The sequence below is a fragment of the Capricornis sumatraensis genome, chromosome 4 (assembly GCF_032405125.1).
Source record: "Capricornis sumatraensis isolate serow.1 chromosome 4, serow.2, whole genome shotgun sequence".
In the NCBI taxonomy this organism is placed as follows: Eukaryota; Metazoa; Chordata; class Mammalia; order Artiodactyla; family Bovidae; genus Capricornis; species Capricornis sumatraensis.
This window is the reverse complement of record NC_091072.1, coordinates 156,134,896-156,156,810: the sequence shown is the minus strand read 5'-3', so window position 1 is coordinate 156,156,810 and position 21,915 is coordinate 156,134,896. Positions and strand designations below refer to the sequence as shown.

The following is a 21,915-nucleotide window of genomic DNA, read 5'->3' as shown; positions in this document are numbered from 1 at the left end:
CAAACAAACAAAACAAAACCCCCAAACCAAAAAACAAGTGTTGGTGCCGATGCAGAGAAATTGGAACCCTTGTATATTGCTAGCAGAAATGTCAAATGGTGAAGCCACTACGGAAAACAGTTTCAAGGGAGCAATCAATGGGTGACATAAAAGGGAAAACTTAATGTAATTTTGTGCCTCAAGAGATGCTTAAAGCAAGACAATACTATTTCTCCTAGCCTTGACTCGGAAGCTCCTTGGGGTGGAGGGCTCTGATGAAATCTCTTTCTCTTTTGAAGAGCCTAAAACAGAGCTACACAATAGCCAATGTAACAAACACACTTCCCATATTCCCAGAGCGACATACATTCTCAAAATGGACAAGAGATGAGAGAGCTCTGTGTTTGACTATATGAAACAATACAAATGTAGCTAGTTTTGGGTTTTTTTTTTTTGTTTCTGATTCTCACGTCATAGGATGGATCTATTATAGAGGAGCTATGTTGGGAAGCAAACTGCGGGACTATTTAACAGGTTGAACTTGAAAAACTGATTAATTATAGTCTAAATGAACATTATGTAGTCATCAATTGTGATGATGGTTTAAAAGAGGTACCACAATATGACGGTAGAATGTCATCTACTCTATGTTGATGAGATCAAAGGTTTATACTTGGTCTCTGTGAGAGCTGTTACAGAGCAGGAATATGCCAATGAGACCAAAATCCAAAAATCCCTAGCTGAGATTCCTGGGGCTTCCTGGTTCCGAGGTGTTCCATGCATGCATTTGTGGTTCCTGAGCCCCAGAGAAAATGCACCTTGCCCGGTCCTTACTGGGGAAGGACAACAGGAGCCTGCACTCAGCTTCTCTGGACACGGCTGTGAGACAGACATTGGCTGTGATAGCTATTCTCACGTTAATGCTGTTGGTAAACTGTGCCCTCCTCCTGTAATAAACTGATTAATTTGTAAGCATGGTCATTTTAGGTCCCATGAATCTACTTTGATAAGCCCTGCCACTATTACTATAATTATGATAAGGAAAGGAAATAAAATGAATTAACTTATGTTGTTCCAAAGAGAAACAACTAAGATATTGGATAAAAAGACACAAGAAGGATATCTAATTTGCCTTCCTAAGTACTGCACAAGTCTCTAGACACACTCGGTAAACATCAAAGCAGAAGCTGTATGTCCATGTGCCGTGAGACTACTGCCCTGGGTACACAACCTCAGGGTGCTCACTGAACCCTAAAAGCTGGACTTTTTCAACTGGGGAAGAACTTTTTTGGTAGGAAGCCATACCTGTGATGTCAGCTTCCCAGCAACCTGCATCCGTTCAATTTCTGCAGGAGATTTGATCAGCCTGAGGCGCTGTACCAGCTGCTGCACAGCCCGAACCTTGTTCTTGCTCCTGGCTTTGACCTCTGCCAGCTGCTGCATGTAGTCACAGTGGAGTTGTTTGTGAGCAGGCCTCATCCAGTCATACCACAGTGTATGTGTCTCAGCTTAAAACAGATTTAAAATAAGACAGCAACAAGAAATACCACCTGTCATAGACTTGAAGAGTCAAAACTATTTCAAAATGTGTAGTATAAACTCTAAAGGGTTGAACACACTCTCTCAGGACCTAAGTCATTGGGAAGGCCCTTCCTGAAAATGGCAAGATATTCTGAGACTGGATATACGGCTTTTTCCACCCTCAAACCTCAGTGTTTTTTTGTAAAGACAAAAGATGAAACTAGAGCTTTACTCAAGCTTTGATTATTTATTAACTGTTTAAGAACAATTCTGACAATTGTTCTCCACACCACAAGTCAGCTAGAGGTACTGTTAAATAACTGAACACAGAAGGACAGAAAAAGTACTCAGCTCACAACCTCGTGGTTAAAAGTGCTCTGTCCCTTAGTTTCAAACAGTCTCAGTACTGGTGAGAGGGGGTCTCACAGCCGAAAATCCACAATCATCCAGAATACCTGTCTTCCTTCATCTGCCATGTGTTCTCATTACAGATAACCACAGTTCACCTTTTCACTTTGCAGACCCAAGGAAATCATTGACTTTTGCTCGAGACAAGATAAGGCACACCATGAAAATTTTTTCCGCTTAGACCATGTCTCTATTTGTTTTCCCCCCTTTTTATTTTCTGACCGAAACCTATGAGTAGTATTCCCAACAATTTAAATCTGAAGATTTCTATGTTTCATACAATGGACTTGGGACAGAAGAGGGGGAAAAGCCCTAAAAATGTTGATTGGGTATGCATTAGTGATACAATTTCCAAAATATTTTCACTTTTTAAAATAAAAACGATTTTAAATATAGACTACATGTAAAACTTTAATCTTACTTTCAACAGAAATTTAGTTGTTGTAATTTTTAAAAAGTAAAACAACCATGACTATTTGCCGTCATTTTATAAAATCATAGGCCAACCTTTTTAGGCTTTTAAAACCTTTTTAGATTTTAAACTTTCAATCCAGGATTGTTGGAAGCAATTTTGAAATCCTCTTTTAATTAGAGAATGACTTCAGAAATGTTTATAAATCTTACAAGAATATCGGACTGAAATTTTACAATCAAATACCTTATTTTGTCTAAAATCAATAGTTTATAACTTGACCATCTATCTTATTTACCAAATTTGGCTCTATGTGACTTTTGGACACTTTAAAAAATAAAATACTTCCTGGAGCTGTAGATGTATAAGAATCACTAAGGATAGTTTATAATGTAGTATACATTCTGAAAAGTTCTAGAAAAGGAATCTCAAAACATTGAGTGATCACAATTCTACCAGAATAAACATAGAGACGTTTTTCAAGGGGCATGAACTCAACTGTGTACATAAACCACCAGAGAATCTTGTTAAAATGCAGATTCTGCTAGAAGGTATGAAATGGGGGCCAGATTTTTCACTTCCAGTATCTATACTGCATTTGTAATTCTATAATGCATCACCAGGTGTTTCTGCTGCTGGTGAACGATAAATCATTCTTTGAGAATACTGCCCGTTTTTGAAGAGTTGGCAAAAGTGGTACGGTAAGTAGTAGGCAAGGGTCAACAGACTGGTCAGTAATCTTGAAGAGTGGCCCATGTCCATCCTCCACATTAAAATCCTCTTTCTGGGACTTCACACTAGAACAGACAGTCTCTGAATTAATAATCTATGAAGATTTAGCAAATGAATAAATGAAATCCTTAATGTCTTATGGAAAAGCTTTATATTCTTTCACAGAGCCAAGGGAAATGCTGCCATGCTAATAGTTTTAGCAAATGAAGAACAAATGGGCAAGAAGGTGTCAGTCCCAACCTGGCCTGTGATCTGACTTCTGCTCCCATCTGTTACCTTTCAGCTTGGGTACAAGATGTTGAAATTCCTCCAGTGTATAGGCCTCATCCACTCCAGTTAGAGCTATTGCTCCATCGGTGCCAGATCGAGGGCCATCCCAAAGTTCTCGACTAGGGTCTCTCCGAGGCACAAAAAGCATGGCCTTGTGTGCTGGTAACTGCTCGCCAGGGAGGCTCTGAAGGACCAGAATGCTATCAGGCTCTTGGAATCCACACAGGTACAGGAAATTGTTGTCTTGGTGGAAAGTATAGGGGATGTCGTTGCTCATGTAGTACGTAGGGTTGGAGAGCATTACCACTGTGTGGTCTGTGCCGCTCTGCTCTTGTGCTTCCTTGTGGATCAGAGACATTAGTTTGTGTCTGCGAAGGGCATATTCCACCTGGGATAGTCCTGGCGTCACCTCCCCTAGAAACGACAGACAACAGTGAAGCTTCTCATTTCTATAGTGGCAGAGTATCGATACTTAATATAGTTTAATATTAGATGGAGACACTCAAGTTCATTTCTTCAATTTATGCCCAATCTCCTCACAGCACATGGCAAAATTAAGGAGATAACCCAGGTTTCAAATTCCTATTCCACTGCAAAAATTTGGAAGAAATGATAGTTAAATGTGGTCCTGCCTGAAAACTGGGATCACGACCCCTTAAGATCTTTTCCAGCTCTCTGGTTCATTCTTTCACTCATTCGCTCAAATATTTATTAAACATTATTATGCAGAAGGCACTCTCAGGGACACAATCCAAGTTGCCCTTAAGTTTCAATATACAAGGTGAGGAGAAGGATCACATTTTCTGTGTAAGACTTCCCCAAAAGAATGTAAGTTCTTTGAAGACATCGAATTTTGTCTGTTTGCCCAATGCTATATTCTCAGGGCCCAGAATAACAACTGGAATATAGCAGGCCTTTGAACTCTAGTAATATTATCTACCTCTTGGGGCTGTCATGAGAATCAAATCTGATAAAGTAAGTGGTTCTTAAAGACTTGAAGATGCCCTAGAGAGTGAAAGCTATGGATTTATTCTGTTTACTAAACTCCGTGTAGGCACATACAAACTTTTGAAATATAATTTCAAGAGTCTCAGATTCCTTTAAGCTCACCCAAACAAGCCATTTTAAGAACCTTTGAAGGGTTATGTCTTAGTTCTTAATACTAGTACCTGGAAGACTGCCTGGCTGCTAGCCCAGTGATGCCTGCGTGAATGTTTCCCTTCTGAGTGGAAATTATGCCTGCTTTCACTTCAGGTTCTCAAACAAAAGAGCTACTAAAACAGTTGTTTCCTAAGCCTACACTAACAATATTAAGAGTAAAACAACATCTAATGCTTACCGAATGCTTACTATGCGTCTGTACTATTCTAATTATTTACATGTATCAACTTGGGCTTCCCTCGTGGTTCAGTGGTAAAGAATCCATCTGATAGTGCAGGAGATGCGGCTTCAATCCCTGGGGTGGGAAGATCCCTTGGAAAAGGAATTGGCAAGCCACTTCAGTATTCTTGCCTGGAAAATCTCATGGACAGAGGAACCTGGTGGGCTACACTTCAATGGGGTCACAAAGAGTTGGACACTACTTAGTAACTGAACAACAACAATCAACTTATTTAATCTTCACAATGACTCTGTGATGTGGGAAACTAATTATTATTCCCTGTGGTAGCCAGTCTCCATATGCAAGTATGAGAAAATGGCCATGAAACACTGCTGTGTAGAAGAAGTTAAATGTCAAGATGGACAATATGTTCCCATTATTTAAAAAAAAAATTTAAAGGAGAAAAAAAAGAATTTATAAAAATTTGGGAATCACAATTTTTATAGTGGTAACCTATGGCGAATGAGATAAACTGAAATTCTATAACATGATTTTTATATTATTTGAATTTTGTTTCAGTGAGTATATACTCTTGCAATTAAAATCTCAAATAAAGAGATAAAGAGGGTAAAAAAGGGAAACCATGGACAGTCCACTCCATACTCATAACCTATAATAGTTTTCTATTGTCCATTAGATCAAATTCAAACAATTAAGCTATTTTGACACTTATATTTAATATTAACATATTAATGTTCTCTACCAGGTAACTTCAACTTATCTGGCCAACACTTTTGGTAACAGCTTTACTGAGATATTTTCATACCATACAATTCACCCACTTACAACTACAGAATTCAATCCTTTTTGGTATATTCACAGATTTGTGCAACCATTACCCAAAACAATTTGAGAAAAGTTCATCACTCCAAAAAGAAGCCCCACACCAATTAGCCTAGGTCATTCTGTTTCCTCTGAATCTACCCCAGCCTTTGACAACTGCTATTTTCAATCTCTATGGATTTGTCTATTATAGAGATTTCACATAAATGAAATTACAGAATATGTGGTCTTTGGAGACATGAACTTTTTTCTTAGTATTCCTCCAATTATTGTGAAATTAATTGCTTCTAAGTCTCAAGTCCAACTTGTTCTTTCCCTAATACCTTGCTTACAACGTGCCCCTTTTCTAAAATTTCTTCTCCTTCCAAAGCAATTCCACTCCAAGACTTGAAGCTCAAGATGTTTGCTTTTAGACCCTTCTCATTCAAAACACTTTCTTAATTAACCCTGTTCATGCTCATTTGTTCCTTTGATCTACTTTTTTTAAAATTAACTATTTCTTTTCCATATATACATCTTATAGTTGTGTATAAATGTAATCACATCATACTCTCCTCTCCCACCATTTCTTCATTATTTGAGCCCTCATTCCCCTTCCCTCCTACCCACATTAGAGCCACCCCCATGGTTTGTATACTAGTAAGTAAACTTCCCCTTGATGGATCATAGCCTTGTCACGGGGGAAGGAGTTTGCATAACTCAATGAAGCTATGAGCCATGCTGTGCAGGGCTACCCAAGATAGACGGTCATAATGAAGAGCTCTGACAAAACGTGGTTTATTGGAGAAGGGAATGGCAAGTCACTCCAGTATTCTTGCTGTGCGAACCCCATGAACAGTATGAAAAGGCTTTTTAAAAAGATATGACACTGGAAGATAAGCCCCCCAGGTTGGAAGGTGTCAAAGATGCTACTGGAGAAGAGCGGAGGCAATTACAGACATGAATCTGAGCAAACTTCAGGAAACAGTGGAGGACAGAGGAGCCTGGCCTGCTACAGTCCAGGGGATCACAGAGTGGGACATGACCTAGTAACAACCACCACCACAGGACTTAGTGACTGAACAATCCTGTTTTTCTCAATATTCATATAAATGCATACGTATTGCCTACATTTAGGGTTTTATGAGTCCCTAGTGTTTTACAAAAATGGGACACCACACAGTCTTTTCTTCACATTGATTTTCTAACACAACAATACCTCATAGAAATCCCCCCCCAACTCATCTGGCATAACTTCAACTCAATCTGCTTGATGTCTCCATATTATTTCTTGGGGCACTGTATCATAATTTCCTGATTAATTTCCCTACTGGTGGGCATTCATGTAACTTTCTGCTATCATAATAAATATCTTTATACTTATATCCACAGGGTGCCTTCCTGCCCTATGTACACTGGTGCTTTCATTTTTGTGGGATAGTCCCAGGGGAGAAACTGGTGGATCAGCGTTCTTCGAGTTTTCCTGGTACTCATGCCCAGTACATGCAACTCAGTTGTTTCCGATTACTTGGGAAGTGTCTAGTTGATTTACCTGTAGCTGTATCCCATTAATAATTTTTAACTTTTATTTACCTACAATAGAAACATTGACATTATTATTAACGAAATTGGGGAGAAACAAGATAGATAAATGAGGGGTCTTGTGACAATTTGAATTGGCCAAGTAACAGAGCTGGTCCTAGAAGAGCTCATACATATCCCATTTCTCTCTCTCAGGATTAAGTTGGCTAAGAGTACCCTAGGGCTCCACTGCAGAATACTGAACTTTGTACTAGAGCCTAAGAATAGCTTAACTATTTATCTCCCTGATAATTATTCATGTTAATTCTGCTGCTGTTACTCAATATTGGAAATGTCCCAGTTTACCACAAACAGCACATACTCTTTTCTAAAAGCAGAGGCTGCTTATAACAAGTGAATTATCCAACTTTTCCTTTTTTTGTTTTACCTTTGTCCCTTTACTGTGCTTCAGTTTTGGTTATTTCACAGCCTTAGTCCATGTAATAAAACTAAACTTAAAAAATCAATTCATTTTGTGTTTAAAAAAAATTTTTTTAAAGAAAACTCACAGTAATAGTAATTAATGAATGTATCTTTTTCATTAATAACAGAGTATACACATAGTGTATTAGAAAGTAACTTCTGAAAAAAGATAAAAATTATTTAAAAATCAAAGCAGGGTTGCAAAACCATCTTTCACATCCTTCAAGCATTCATCATTTGAACATAATTTCATACAAATGACTATATGAGAAATATTTAAAACACTGGCTACATTTCCCCAAGCTTACTAATTATAACCACTATAGAGTGACTATTAACTAAATGCTTCTAAACTTATGAAATTTCAAGGAACTCTTGGTCACAACAGAAAAATTATCCAAGGAAAAACATACCTTTTCTTATCAATTGAAGGAGGGGGTAAAAGTGTGATAACGCAATGAACTTTAACTCTAGAGGTACACCTGACAGTTGTTATGGCCTTTGATCTCAGAACTAACCATTATAGTCAATGTAGCCTGAATTTCTTCAGATAAAATTGTATCTGAATAGACTTTATGGGTAATGTCATCAAACTGTAAAGTATTAAAAGGCACAGTCAGTATTTTATCACGTGAAGTCAATTAAGGATAGAGGGACTAATCGAACAAGCTTATTTAGCCAATCAAATGCCTAGATGTCACAATCTGGACTCTAAATAGCAAAGTCTCATAATCAGTCTTGAGAGTCAGCTGCCAAGAAGAAAAGCTCTTCCAGGATTTCGAGAACTGGGCCTCTGAAGACAACAAGAAAAATGTTCTTCATATTTTATCAGCCAGGCAGAAAACCCAGAGAGGTAAGTTTTATTAAGACTGAATACGGATGGAAAGATGCAAGTCTTTGCTACAGTCTAGGTATGTATTTTAATTACTTCCTGAAACTAACTAGGTTAGGATTTTTTTCTTTTCTGGCTGTGCCTTGTGACATGTGAGTTCTTAGTTTCTCTACCTGTGCCCCCTGCAGTGGAAGAGAGGAGTCTTAACCACTGAACTGCAGGGAAGTCCCTAGGTTAAGATTTTAACATGGTCTGATGTGAAGACGTGTCCCTGAATTCTGTTTAATATTAGGTAGCTTTTATTGTGTAATAAGAAAGAAGTACATAAAATGATCTATTACTATATAGTTGGAAAATGGGGATAAAGAAAAAGTTAACAAACATTTCCTTTACAATGTAAAACACAGATGTCTCTGAAAAATGAAATGACCAAATAATTGAAAAAATCTCTAAATGGGTTTTATTTGCATATACTGAGCAAAACAAGCCAGAGAAAAAGGGTTCATACTGTATGATTTCACTTACACAAAACTCAAGAACAGGCAAAACAATCACTCTGATAGAAACGAGACCAGTGGTTAAGGATGGAGGTGGGATTGACTAGAAGGGTATGCGAGGACCTTCTAGGGTGATGGCAATGTTCTATATCTTGAATGAGGTATGAGTTATGTTATTGTATGTAGGTATAGGGACAATCATTATCGTTATAAAAGTAACTGTTTTTACATGAAAGCGCCAAATTATCTGGCTTTCTTGCACAATGATAAGAATGAGTTTCGAGTGATTCAGGAGACTTTTATAATTCAGTTCTTTAGAAGATCTCCAATTCTTTCCTGGGGTAGATTCATGCTAATCTTTACCCCAGAGAATTTCTTGGTATGGACAAGAAATATGCACAAAGGTGTTTCTGTAGTATCTATAATAGTATAAAAATCTCACCCAACTGAAATAAATCTTGATCTTTTAGATACTATTAAAGTCAACCATGTTTAACAAAACTTAAAAAAAAAAAATACAGCCCTTGCTTAAGGCAGAACTACAAATAAACTATCACTAAACTAAAGATGATAACTAACTGGTTTTGAAACTTTTAAGTGAAGAAGATTTGGGAATGATTATGTATAATCCACTCTAGAACCTTTCTTTTCATCATTTTAAATATTACACTTAACAATAACCATACAGTCTTAGCCATTATTTGATGATAAGGGACAAAAAAGTTCATGGTAAAGGCATTCCCTCAAATTCTGGGCCACACGGTTGTGCTCTGATTATGTCCCAGGGAATCTAGTCATTGCTGTAGTTGAAAGAAAACCAAGAAGTGGTTCTGCATAGGTCAGACAAGTCATTCTGATAAGCCCAACTCTTTGAATAACCCCCTTTTAAGCTCCAAACTATATCACATATTCCAAAATTAATTTTGCTTAGGAACATAAAAATGTTAGAAATATAGGTTTTTGTAAATAATACTTAATTAGGCACTAATTTTTCCTATCCTCTGGAAGGGAACTGTTGATGAAGCTGCACACCTTGCAATGTCAAGGAACTATCTAAGTGTCTTTCCTGTACAGATACTGTAAAAGCAGACTCATGGTTCGTAATGGTATTTAGCTCAGAATGCCACTTGCCTTCCTTCATGGAATCCCTTTTCTTCCTGGTGATAGATACTAAGTAGAAGGCATGTTAATGATCAAGGAGGATGAACTGACATTTCTGTCATGGTTCTTAACACAGAGATGGCAATGTCGTAAAAAGAAGAAATAGCCTATAATGCTCAGACTTCTTTAAGCAAAGGACAAGTTTTAAAAATCACTGAGAGGACTTGGGGGAGTGAATCTGACTCTTTAGTTCCATCTAAAGAAGTAGTAAGCACAGCCAACACAGAACTCCTTTATCTCCCATGTTTTTCTGCTAATATCTTCCAAGTTACTGTTGCTTCAGGAAACGCATAGGTATGGCCAAAAGAAATCCAGGAAAATTCAAAATTCAGGGGTTGATCCAGTTATTTCACTTCTAAAAATTTGGGGTTTTTCTTTTTTTTGCCACATGGCCTGTGGGATCTTAATTCCCCGACCAGGGACTGAACCTGGGCCACCACAGTGAAAGTATTGAGTCCTAATCACTGGACTGCCTGGGAAGTCCCACCAAGAATTTATTTTAAGGAAATAATTGATCAGTATATAGGGTGTGTATACATGCACACAGAATTCTATGTAAGAAATAAGTCTAGAAAAATAAAGCACTAACATCTCAATAGTTGCTTTCTCTAAATGGTGGAATTATGAGTAATTTTTAAAAAAAATTATGCTTATCTGTATTCTTTAATTTGCCTATAATATATGTAGAACTTGTATAATAATTAGGAAAATGACTGAGATGTTTTCCAAAAGTTTAAAGTACTGGCAAGTACTGGGAAAACATGCCAAACATGAAACCTTTGGGAGCAAAACATACCATAGAAACATAATTTTAAATTTCAAACAAACTGACTTTAGGTCTGTAAAAGAGATTTTAAAAAAAGGATTACATGTCTTTTCATTTTTCTTAATAATTGACTTTTCCTACACCCCACAATTATTTTAACACTTTGATAAGTTCTGCATCTCTACATGGTGGAAGATAAGTGATTAATGCTTTGGAAACTGTATGTGATGGCTTCTTTCACAATGATAATTCTCTTTTCAAATTGCATCTACTTCTATCCCGTCTCACTTACACCAATCCTTATTGTCCAGGAGAATAAAGATCACGATGTGTATTCCTTTCTCCCCATAGTTTATATGAACATATGAACTTGTATGTGCATATTTATTCATACTCACTTTTTATATAGTTACCATGTACGTGACAGAAATAAGTCTAGACACAGAGGCCATCACCCTGAGGATATGATTACTAGTTTCAAGGCCTGGAAAATGCAGCTCACCATGTAAAAAAGCATCTCACCACGAGAAATCAGTAATTTTCAAAGCTGGTAAAACTTAATATCAAACTGAAGCTACAGGCAGGTTGACTGGATAGAGAAACAGTTAAATTAGCACCAACTGTACTGCTACAAAGCTTACCTTACAGCTTTGAAAAACTCTGATTTCTTGTGTGTTTCAGTGGTGAGCTGCATTTCCTGAGTCTCAGCCGACTTCCCAGCAGGAACTCTAGTCTGATGAAGAATCAGCAACAGGAAGCCCTCACTGAGAGAGACACTGGTATCATTCACTGAGTGGAGATAGTGAAAGAGCAACATATTTCCAAAGGCAATTCAGACTGTATTAATAATCTAGGCTTACACAGTAAATACAGATTTAACTTCCCATGGCAGAAGCCTGGGAAAACCTGACTGCATTTTCTACAAAGCATTTGGTTTCATCCTATCTACCTCTTTGGGATGATATTCATTCATCATAGCTCATCACTTAACTGTCTCTTTGAAAAAACAAAACAAAGAAACCTTAGGTATGAATTTGAACGATAGTAATGACATATCTTCATGCGAAGAGTTGACTCATTGGAAAAGACCCTGATGCTGGGAGGGATTGGGGGCAGGAGGAGAAGGGGACGACAGAGGATGAGATGGCTGGATGGCATCACTGACTCGATGCACCTGAGTCTGAGTGAACTCCAGGAGTTGGTGATGGACAGGGAGGCCTGGCGTGCTGCGATTCATGGGGTCACAAAGAGTCGGACACAACTGAGCGACTGAACTCAACTAAATGACATATCTTCTAGCAGCAATATTGGAATCATAAAGTAGAAAAACAATCAGTGCAGTAAACCTTTACCAATTTATTATAAGAATCAGTGGAGTAAACTTTTATCAACTTTTTGCATCACCTTTATCATTGTTAGCACCTCTCAAAGCTGGGACAATCACATCTGGAGATCTTGTGTAATCTCTATAGAAATATTTTTGTTAATACTGAAATGAGCATTTCATGTTTTCAAGAAAAATGTTTCCTAACATGTCTTTCGGAGAAGGCAATGGCACCCCACTCCAGTACTCTTGCCTGGAAAATCCATGGACAGAGGAGCCTGGTAGGCTGCAGTCCATGGGGTCGCTCAGAGTTGGACACGACTGAGCGACTTCACTTTCCCTTTTCACTTTAATGCATTGGAGAAGGAAATGGCAACCCACTCCAGTGTTTTTGATGGAGAATCCCAGGGACAGGGAAGCCTAGTGGGCTGCCGTCGATGGGGCCGCACAGAATCAGACACAACTGAAGCGACTTTAGCAGCAGCAGCAGCAGTGTATCTTTAACACAGTTCACAATGAATCGATAGTCAGAACACAGTTCTAGAAATTACGTTTTAGGAAACGTTTCTTTAAAAACATCTTGAAATACATATTTTTTTCACTGATACTTTTGAATTTTAGCCTAATCATATTTATTCCCCTAGATGGTGCTGTCTAAACAGTACTATTAGCCCTATAGCTATTTAAATTTACGTTAATTAAAAAATTCTACTGGATGGCATGGTTCTAGACAAAGCATCTGAAGAGAGAGATGGTCATCACAGTTCAAAGGCCTTACCTGGTCTGAGGAGGTGTGGGTGTGTAAAGGGGCTGGGCTGGCCTAAGTATCGGTTTGGTATCCTCCTCTCTGGGATGGGCTGCAGGGAGTATCTTCGCCGTGAACATGACAAGCAGCCTGAAGGAGAAATAAGGACGATGAAATGGAACAGTGCATTTAGCTAGCCCTCACAGTATATCCACATTTATCTGTCTTCAGCAGTGGCTTGCTTTAGAAAATTGTAAGTCAGTATCTCCTTCAATATTTGCATGGCCCTTCCTCTGAGACAGCCAGAGCCTGTGTTGGGCCTCAGGGATATAGAAATAAGATTATTTTTACCTTGAGTGATTTTAGTCTGCTATTACATAATAGAGGCATATATACACACAGTATGATTAGCATATGAATAAGGAACTAAGGAACAGAAGAAAGGAAACAAACAAAAGCAGGGGAAGGGGTAGGAAGCATTTCATTGAAGTAGTGTTACGCTGTGCCCTAAAATTCAGAAAAAGTGAATGTTTTTACTGAGAATATGTGAAGTCTGGGAAAATATGCACATACTATCTCATTTAATCTTGGAATGTTAGAGCTAGATGAAATAATGAATGAAAAATGCTTAATCACCGTTAGTACACAGGAAGCTAGTAAGCTTCAATACTAGTACTGAATATTAGAGTTCAATACTTGAGTACTCAGTGAGATCTATTAAGTGTGTGACTGGCACATGCTGGAAAAAACACAAGAATAACATAAGACCATCTGCCCTGGTCTTAATATAGAGTCTAGTGGATGTGAGACAGAGCAATGCCACATGGTGAGCACAGTGATGGCTTCACACACAAGGTTTCTGAGAGCACAAAGTCTAAAACAATGCTGTGGGAAGGCTCGGTGACAAAGACAGGCACAGAGCTCTGGGCAACAGAGAAGCACACGAATGGGGCTCCTGTGGGGCTGGCAGAAGTAGCTGACGCCTACTCTGAGCAGGAACTGGTCAAGTGAAAGCGACAAGGGGAGTGGAAGGTATCATGAATGGGACACGAAAGGGAAGGCAGAGAAGACACTGTGCTTACATGTGCGCGTGTGTGCTTACTAAGGGAAGAGGGACGGAAAGAGAGTTTCAGGTCAGTGGTGCTGCTCGAGGGAAAGTAAAATATCAGCAAGATAAGGATCAGACAACTAAAGGCTTTGTACACCAAACTAAGGAATTAGATTTTTAACTGTCACGAGATTGGCGTTATTGCTTAAAAAAAAAAAAAAAAAGGAATTAGATTCTGAAGTAATCTGTGCAATGTTGGCTCATATGGTAAACAGTCTGCCTGCAATGCAGGAGACCTGGGTTCGATCCCCAGGTTGGGAAGATCCCCTGGAGAAGGGAATGGGAACCCATTCCAATATTCTTGCCTGGAGAATTCCATGGACAGAGGGGCCTTGCAGGCTATCGTCCATAGAGTCACAAAGAGTCAGACATGACTGAGCAACTAACACTTCCACTTTCTCATGCAGTACTTAGAAAGCTAGGATTTAAACTCAGTTTTAACTTCAAAATCTTTGCTCCTTCCCCTCCACTCTGCCACTCAGCTAAGTCCTCTCTGCCAAATTCCCAGTGACACTATGCCATACAATCTCCCTGTGAACATACAATCACTCAATAGCAAAATGCCAAAGTCTACATCAAGTTAAAGGTTCTAGTAGGGATTATAAAGTAGGAATGACGGTGTATGTATTTAAATTTCACTGAACACTATTCTTCCTATGATTGTTGTTTTTAGTCCCTACTCCATTAAAAAAGTTTGTCTCAGTGCACTAAAATGGTTTTATCACTGCAATATTTTGCTTGGTAGCCCCCAAAAGATATGCCTATGCTGTAATCCCCAGACCCTGTGACTGTTAATCTGGAAGAAAGGTTTCTGCAGATGTAGAACTAGATTAAGGAACTTGAGATAAAAAGATCATCCGGCATTATCTGGGTCAGTCCTAAATCCAATGACCTGTGTCCTTCTTTACAAGAGAAATGCAGAAGAGAGACAGAAGAGAAGGAAGCAATGTAACCACAGAGGCAGAAATAGGAGTGATGTGACCACAAGGCAAGGAATACCCAGAGCCACCAGAAGCTGAGACGTAAAGGATGGAGTCCCTCCTAGAGCCTCTGGAAGGAATGGAGCCCTGCTGACACACGATGTCAAGCTTCTGGTCTCCAGAACTGGGAGACAATGCATTTCTACGTGTTTTTTTTTTTTTTTTAATGTATTTATTTTTAAAAAATTTTGGTTGTGCTGGGTCTTCGTTGCTGTGCGTGGGTTTTCTCCAGTTGTGGAGAGCAGGGGCTACTCTGCTGTGGTGCGTGAGCTTCTCACTGGGCGGCTTCTCTTGTTGTGGAGCACGGGCTCGAGGCACACAGGCTTCAGCAGTTGTGGCACTTGGGCTCAGCATTTGTGGCACATGGGCTTAGCTGCTCCGTTGCATGTGGAATCTTCCTGGACCAGGGATCGAACCTATGTTCCCTGCACTGGCAGGGGGATTCTTATCCACTGGACCACCAGGGAAGTCCTCTACTCTTCTAAGCAGACATGTTCGTGTTAATTTGTTATGGTAGTCTCAGGAAACCAATACGATGACTTTCTAAGGTTGAAATAAGTATGTCAACTGCTTGAGTACTTTTTCAGAGTTCACAAATTCTTCATTTTTCCAAACCAAAACATGGAAGAACTAAGAAGTAGGTTATTAAAGCTCAGTAACCCAGAGGTCATATTATGCAAGGTGCATGCTGCGGCCATACTACAACAGGTTCCACTGGTTTATGGGGCACTGTTTGAGGCTTCTAGGAAAACATGGGAGAAACAGTCCAGAGGGTTAAGGATGGTCTGGTTTGACTCTGGACTAGCTCCATTTAGAAGGTCTGGTCCCTACACCAAGCCCAGAGTGACACCACAATGCAGCCCTCTGACATAAGCTTGTAAGCTTGCTTGCCACATAATCAGTATCCTAACGTCTCCTAGCAGTGGTCCAAGGTAATAACATTGTCCTCAATGTAAAAATGCCTATTTACAGTCACTGCCTCTACCACCAGCACCAGCAGAGCCTGAGCTGAGAGGAAACTACAGTTCTCACCCCCTAGAGCAGCCCTTTCCAACCATCTGTTAAAAACATGGTGGATTACTATCAAGCTCTAGGATTGGAGAGACATGCTTCACCTGAGGATATTAAAAAGGCTTATCGAAAAGTGGCACTTAAATGGCACCCAGATAAAAATCCAGAAAACAAAGAAGAAGCCGAGAGAAAATTCAAAGAAGTAGCTGAGGCATATGAGGTATTATCACATGATGAAAAACGGGACATTTATGATAAATATGGCAGAGAAGGATTAAATGGTGGAGGTGGAAGTGATTTCGATGATTCTTCTGAATATGGCTTCACATTCCGTAAGCCAGATGATGTCTTCAAAGAAATTTTTCGTGAAAGGGACCCATTTTCATTTCATTTCTTTGGAGACTCACTTGAAGACCTTTTAAGTAATTCAAGGAGCTCCGATGGAAGCAGAAACAGAGGTGCAAGATCCTTTTTCCCTACATCCAGTGAATACCTAGTTTTTGAGAGATTTTCTTCATATGATACAAGCTATACACCATTTGGTTCACTGGGCCATGAGGGACTTTATTTATTTTCTTCCCTGGCATTTGATGATAGTGGGATGGATAACTACGTTACTGTTACAACTTCAGGTAAGGTTGTTAATGGCAGAAATACCAATACAAAAATAATTATCAAGGATGACCTAGAAAGAGATGAAGACGATGGTGAGCTGAAGTTCTTTCTTTCAAATGGTGTGGCAGGTGAAGAGGGCTTTGCTGAAGAATGCAGTTGGAGAAGACAGTCATTTAACAACTATTCACCAAAATCTTGCAGCCCCAAACATGCAAACAATGATGAGCAGGGTATAACTTGGGTCACCAGTAACTGGAATCCCTCTGTTTTCTCAGCAGGATTCAAAGAAGGTGGTAAGAGGAAAAAAAAGAAGCATAAAGAAGTACAGAAGAAGTCAACTAAAAGGAATCGTTAAATTGATTCTTCAGACACATTATGTTCATATAACATTTGAACACAACTCCGTGTGTATTTCTGTTAATCAGTTTTATAGATAATATTTGTTTAATACTACACTAAAATTATGTTTTTAACATGCTTAGCAGGATTGTAAACATCTGATGAGTGGTCATTTGGATTAGTTAGAAAAAGATGAATTGTGGTAACAGTGATATTAAGAGTTTAGAAAACAGCAACAATTATTTTACTTTTTGTTTTCGAGATATATGCTTATATGGGCTTCCCTCATAGCTGAGTTGGTAAAGAATCCACCTGCAATGCAGGAGACCCTGGTTCAATTCCTGGGTCGGGAAGATATGCTGCAGAAGGGATAGGCTGCATGAGTGAGTGAGTGAAGTCGCTCAGTTGTGTCCAACTCTTTATGACCCCGTGGACTGTAGCCCACCAGGCTCCTTCGTCCATGGGATTCTCCAGGCGAGAATACTGGAGTGGGTTGCCATTTCCTTCTCCAGGGGATCTTCCCAACCCAGGAATTGAACCCAGGTCTCCCGCATTGCAGGCAGATGGTTTAACCTCTGAGCCACCAGGGAAGCCCAAGGGATAGGCTACCCACTCCAGTATTCTTGGGTTTCCCTTACGGCTCACATGGTAAAGAATCTGCCTGCAATGCTTATATATTATACATATCATATACAGGCTTATATATTATGAAGTTTTTCTTTAGTCAAGTCTATAATCTATAATCATTCCTTTGATCTAATTAAAGCTACATTATAGACTTCTGATGTACATAAAGCATTAGCAGCTAAAAATGTATTAAAACACATGGGTTCAGTCTACATAGTTATTAATGAGATGACTTTTTTCAATGATCACAGAGCACTTCATACACAACTTAAGACAGTATAAATTAAAAATGAAAGTATAAAGGCATTTTAAGTTAAAAATAGCTAAACTTATATCTGGACGTCTATGTTCATAGTACACTTATTCACAAAAGCCAAGAGGTGGAGCCAGTCCAAATGTCAATTGACAGTTGGATGGATAAGTAAAATATTTATATATATAGGCATACACAGATTCTGAATTCAGCCTCAAAAAGTAAGGAAACCTTGTCACATGTGACAACATGGATGAACTTTGAGACATTATGATTCTACATATATGAGGTATCTAAAGTCAAATTCATAGCAATAGAAAATGGAAATACGGTTACCAGGGGCTGCAGGGAGGAGGAGAAAGCACTGTTAGTGGATACAGATTTAGATTTGCAAGATGAAAAAGTTCTGGAGATCTTTTCACAACTGTTTAAAATTATTAACATGGTAAATTTGATGTTACATGTATTTTACATGGAGAAGGCAATGGCAACCCACTCCAGTACTCCTGCCTGGAAAATCCCATGGACGGAGGAGCCTGGTAGGCTGCTGTCCATGGGGTCATGAAGAGTCGGACACAACTGAAGCGACTTAGCAGCAGCAGCAGCAGACAGACTTTTAACTGGCTACCAGGCTTCCCTGGTAGTGCTAGTGGTAAAGAACTCAGCTGCCAACACAGGAGACCTAAGAGATGCAGGTTTGATCCCCGGGTGGGGAAGATCCCCTGGAAAACGGAACAGCAACCCACTCCGGTATTCTTGCCTGGAGAATCCTATGGACAGAGGGGCCTGGTGGGCTACAGTCCGTGGGGTCGCAGAGAGTCAGACACAATTAAAGTGACAGCATGCATGCACGTATTTTACATTTTTTTTTTTTCCTTTTAAAGCCAGACTTACCCTGGATTCTTCAGAGCAATGTGACTGTATCATGCATGGGTGGCCATCAGTGATGTTTACCAGATAGGAAGCTTTCTAATTTTTTGAGTATGTACACAGGATATAAAAATACATTACTCTAAAATACCACCTTTAGCCATCGCAACCTAGGCTTATGATGGAAGAAAAACAGATGAGTTTCAGAGTTAGATATATCAGATATTGAGCAACTGGTTTGAGCTCAATGTTTTTATATATTTGCTTCCTTTAAATGAATTTAATTTCAACACCATTACTTCTTAGCTTCCTGTAATTATTTCATTTTCAAAATACACTGCTTTCATCCTATTTATTCTTTCACTCATTCAATGGTATTTTTTGGGTACCCACTATTTGTGAGGTAGTCCTAGGTCTGCCTAGGTCTGTGCTAGGTACCTGGGATGCAATAATGAACAAGCAAAAGACTCTTAGCTGCCACAGAGCTTAGACTGGAGAGAGACAATAAACAAACACGGAGTAAAATATGTTAGTCACAGGTGTGAGTAAAAAAATCGGGGAAGGACATACACGTTTTGGAGCAAGAGCGTTGACATTTCAGCCAAGGTAGCCAGGGTGAAATGATGGTTACGTGTGAGAAAAGATTTCAATGAAATGAAGGAGTCAGCCATGTGGATATCTGATCAAAGAGGATTCCAGGCAGCAGGACTAGCAAGTCCAATGTCCCTAAAGCATGTTGTGTCAGGTGCGTGAGGAACATGGAGGAGATCTGCACAGCCCTTTCTGAGAGCAAGTAGATGAAGTATGAACGGTAACACAAGTCCACAGTATGCAATGACTTGCAGATCACACTATAAACTATGGTATAACATTTGGGACAGGAAGCCACTGGAGGCTCTGAGCAGAAGAGTGACATAATCTGATACACTTAAACAGGCCTACTATGGCAGCTGTAAGTAGGACTTGCCTGGCGGCCCAGTGGTTAAGACTTCACACTTTCACTGCAGGGAGCAGCTGGGGAACTAAGATCTGGTTGCCAAGAGTCAGACACAACTTGGCCACTTGACAATACTGCCTTTCTTGAGCTCCCATGTCACTCGAGTCAAGACTCTACCCACCGTTCTTTGCTATATTCTCACTTGTCTGCTGCTTCTCTATCATCTGACTAGACTGTAACTCTAGGCAAGCGGAGATTCATCCAGAATGACTCCCTAACTCAGAAGTTATTGACTGAAGTTATTCTGGCTCAATAAAAAGTTCCAAAAGAACTCTACTAAGCTAGAGAAAGACCTAGCACAAGTGTAACAGGAAAAGGACTATATGGCAATCACAAAACATTCCTGATTTGCTACTTGTGATACTGTGTTAGTTTCAGTTCCCTATCAGTAAAATATTTGCTCTAACTTACTGGACTTGTGAAGATCCAATGAGATCATTCATTCAGAAAGCCTGTATATGTATGGTGGTTGTTTAGTCGCTAAGTCAAGTGAGATCCCATGGTCTTGAGACCCCATGGACTGCAGCCCGCCAGGCTCCTCTGGCCATCGGATTTTCCAGGCCAGAATACTGGAGTGGGTAGCTGTTCCCTTTTCCAGGGGATCTTCCCAGCCTAGGGATCGAACCCAGGTCTCCTGCATTGCAAGTGGGTTCTTTACCAGCTGAGCCACCATGGAAGCCCTGGTGTAATCCAGTACCTTGTCCTTAACCTTGATTAATCGGGTTTCACACAAAGCCTCAACAAACACAAAAAAAGAAGAAAAGTCACAAGTAAATCAATGGTTCCAGCTCTAAATCATAAGCTATGGCCTTTGTGTTCAAGACTAACAGCATATCTATCCACCTACTCTCCATGGAGAGGGACAGATTTCTGCAGCCTAGCTATTAGAAGCAAAGAGCAAGTTCTGTGCACTGGACAATTATTATTTTTTTATATTTTAGAGTTAGGAGTAAGTCTTGATATAATTACCATCCCAGTGTCAATAAATTCAAGTATAGCAACACAACAAATAAATGCCAAGACACAGTTTTGGTGTCACAGACCACATGCTCTGATGCACACACTGTTCACCTATCGCCCCAGAAAACTAAAATATGACCCAATGGCAGATCTGCCTGAAAGGCAGACAATTCAGCCTTCACTGATCAAGTTTCATGTTCATTGCATTAATTCCTTACGATACAATACACCCTAAAAATACTCCCCCCATATTCCCAGAATACTCTACCTTGCCTTTACAAGCAAAACTTTCAGACATATAAAGCCTCAGGAGTATTTCCAGACATATAAAGCCTCAGGAGTATTTCCAAACATCACCTCTTCCAAGAGGAACTACTCAAAAGGATTTGTATTATTAAATGTAACGTTTCACTTCCATTTCGTGAGAGCCAGCTCTCATGTCAGCTCTTTGAAAACACGAAAATACGATTTTAAGTTATCCTAAACTTATTAGGTTATCCTAACAAGAGCTACCTGATGAGAGACACCTTGTCACCAGAACAAGTGTGATAACTGACACAAGTTTCTTGAGTCCGCATGACTTCGCCCCTCCGGGAAGACAGCACACACTTTTCTCTCTGCAGTCATTTCAACTCCCAGAATACCTCAACGGTAGAGAGAACACCGGGCCCACCCTTTATCAGGGGCAGTAGGAGGAAGAGAAGAAATTCGAGGAGTGCACAGAGGGTTTGGGCGTGGAAGTCCCGGCAGAACGGTCCGCCGAAGCAGGGGTCGCCTGAGACCAACTTGGATCCCGCTTGGCGCGCCTCAGGCTTCGTAGAGCAAGCTCCGGACGGGACACTGTGGGAGGTTAAGTCTAACCTGAGAGGCTGCGGACGCTTGCTACCGCGGGAACAAGCCTAGTTGCAGAGAGTAGCCAAGACATAACTGCCACGCTCAGGCGTCACGAAGAAAACGAGGAAATCTGCCGGAGTAGCGGTCGCCAGCAGGGCTGCGTCGCCAGGAAACCTGACCAGGCGCCCCTCCCCTTCCGGCCGGCGCCTCTCGCCGGGCTTTCCGCCCACAGCGGCGCAGTATGCTTACGTCACGCCCAGAGCTGTGAGGGACGCTCCGGCCGGAGGGCCATCTTGGTGGCGTCATGGCATCCTGTTCTATTTAATGGTCACACTCAAGAGACTATTCTGTTCTAAATGACTACCTGCAGAGTCTAACAGCTTCCGCCTCCTTGAAAGCACAGAATAGGAGGATGATCCCTCTAAAGCACCAGTTCTACCGTTAATATAAGAATGAGTGTATGGAGAGGCAGGCAACAGCACGAACAGCCACGCTTCTAGAAGGTTCTGAGCAGTGCGCAGGGCAGC

The 21,915-nt window shown here is 40.1% G+C and overlaps 2 protein-coding genes across 2 annotated transcripts in view; one reads left to right on the top strand and one right to left on the bottom strand.

The window, feature by feature from the left end:
• The window catches only part of XPNPEP3 (X-prolyl aminopeptidase 3), a 41,739-nt gene extending 20,221 nt beyond the window's left edge, over positions 1–21,518 (bottom strand). The window contains exons 1-4 of the mRNA XM_068971718.1: positions 21,416–21,518; positions 12,828–12,944; positions 3,329–3,736; positions 1,285–1,487 (exon numbers count right to left, since the gene is read on the bottom strand). Of these exons, the coding sequence (XP_068827819.1) occupies positions 1,285–1,487; positions 3,329–3,736; positions 12,828–12,944; positions 21,416–21,479 (792 nt within the window). The 5' untranslated portion in view covers positions 21,480–21,518. The remainder of the gene's footprint in view (positions 1–1,284; positions 1,488–3,328; positions 3,737–12,827; positions 12,945–21,415) is intronic.
• DNAJB7 (DnaJ heat shock protein family (Hsp40) member B7) lies at positions 15,952–16,863 on the top strand. The gene has a single exon (XM_068972071.1). It carries the CDS (start codon positions 15,952–15,954, stop codon positions 16,861–16,863), a length of 912 nt encoding a protein of 303 aa, XP_068828172.1.
• Positions 21,519–21,915: the final 397 nt, after the last annotated feature.

What these genes read in the sequence shown, in the direction of transcription:
- DNAJB7 (XM_068972071.1), top strand. Translation starts at nt 15,952, where the DNA reads ATGGTGGATTACTATCAAGCTCTAGGATTGGAGAGACATGCTTCACCT.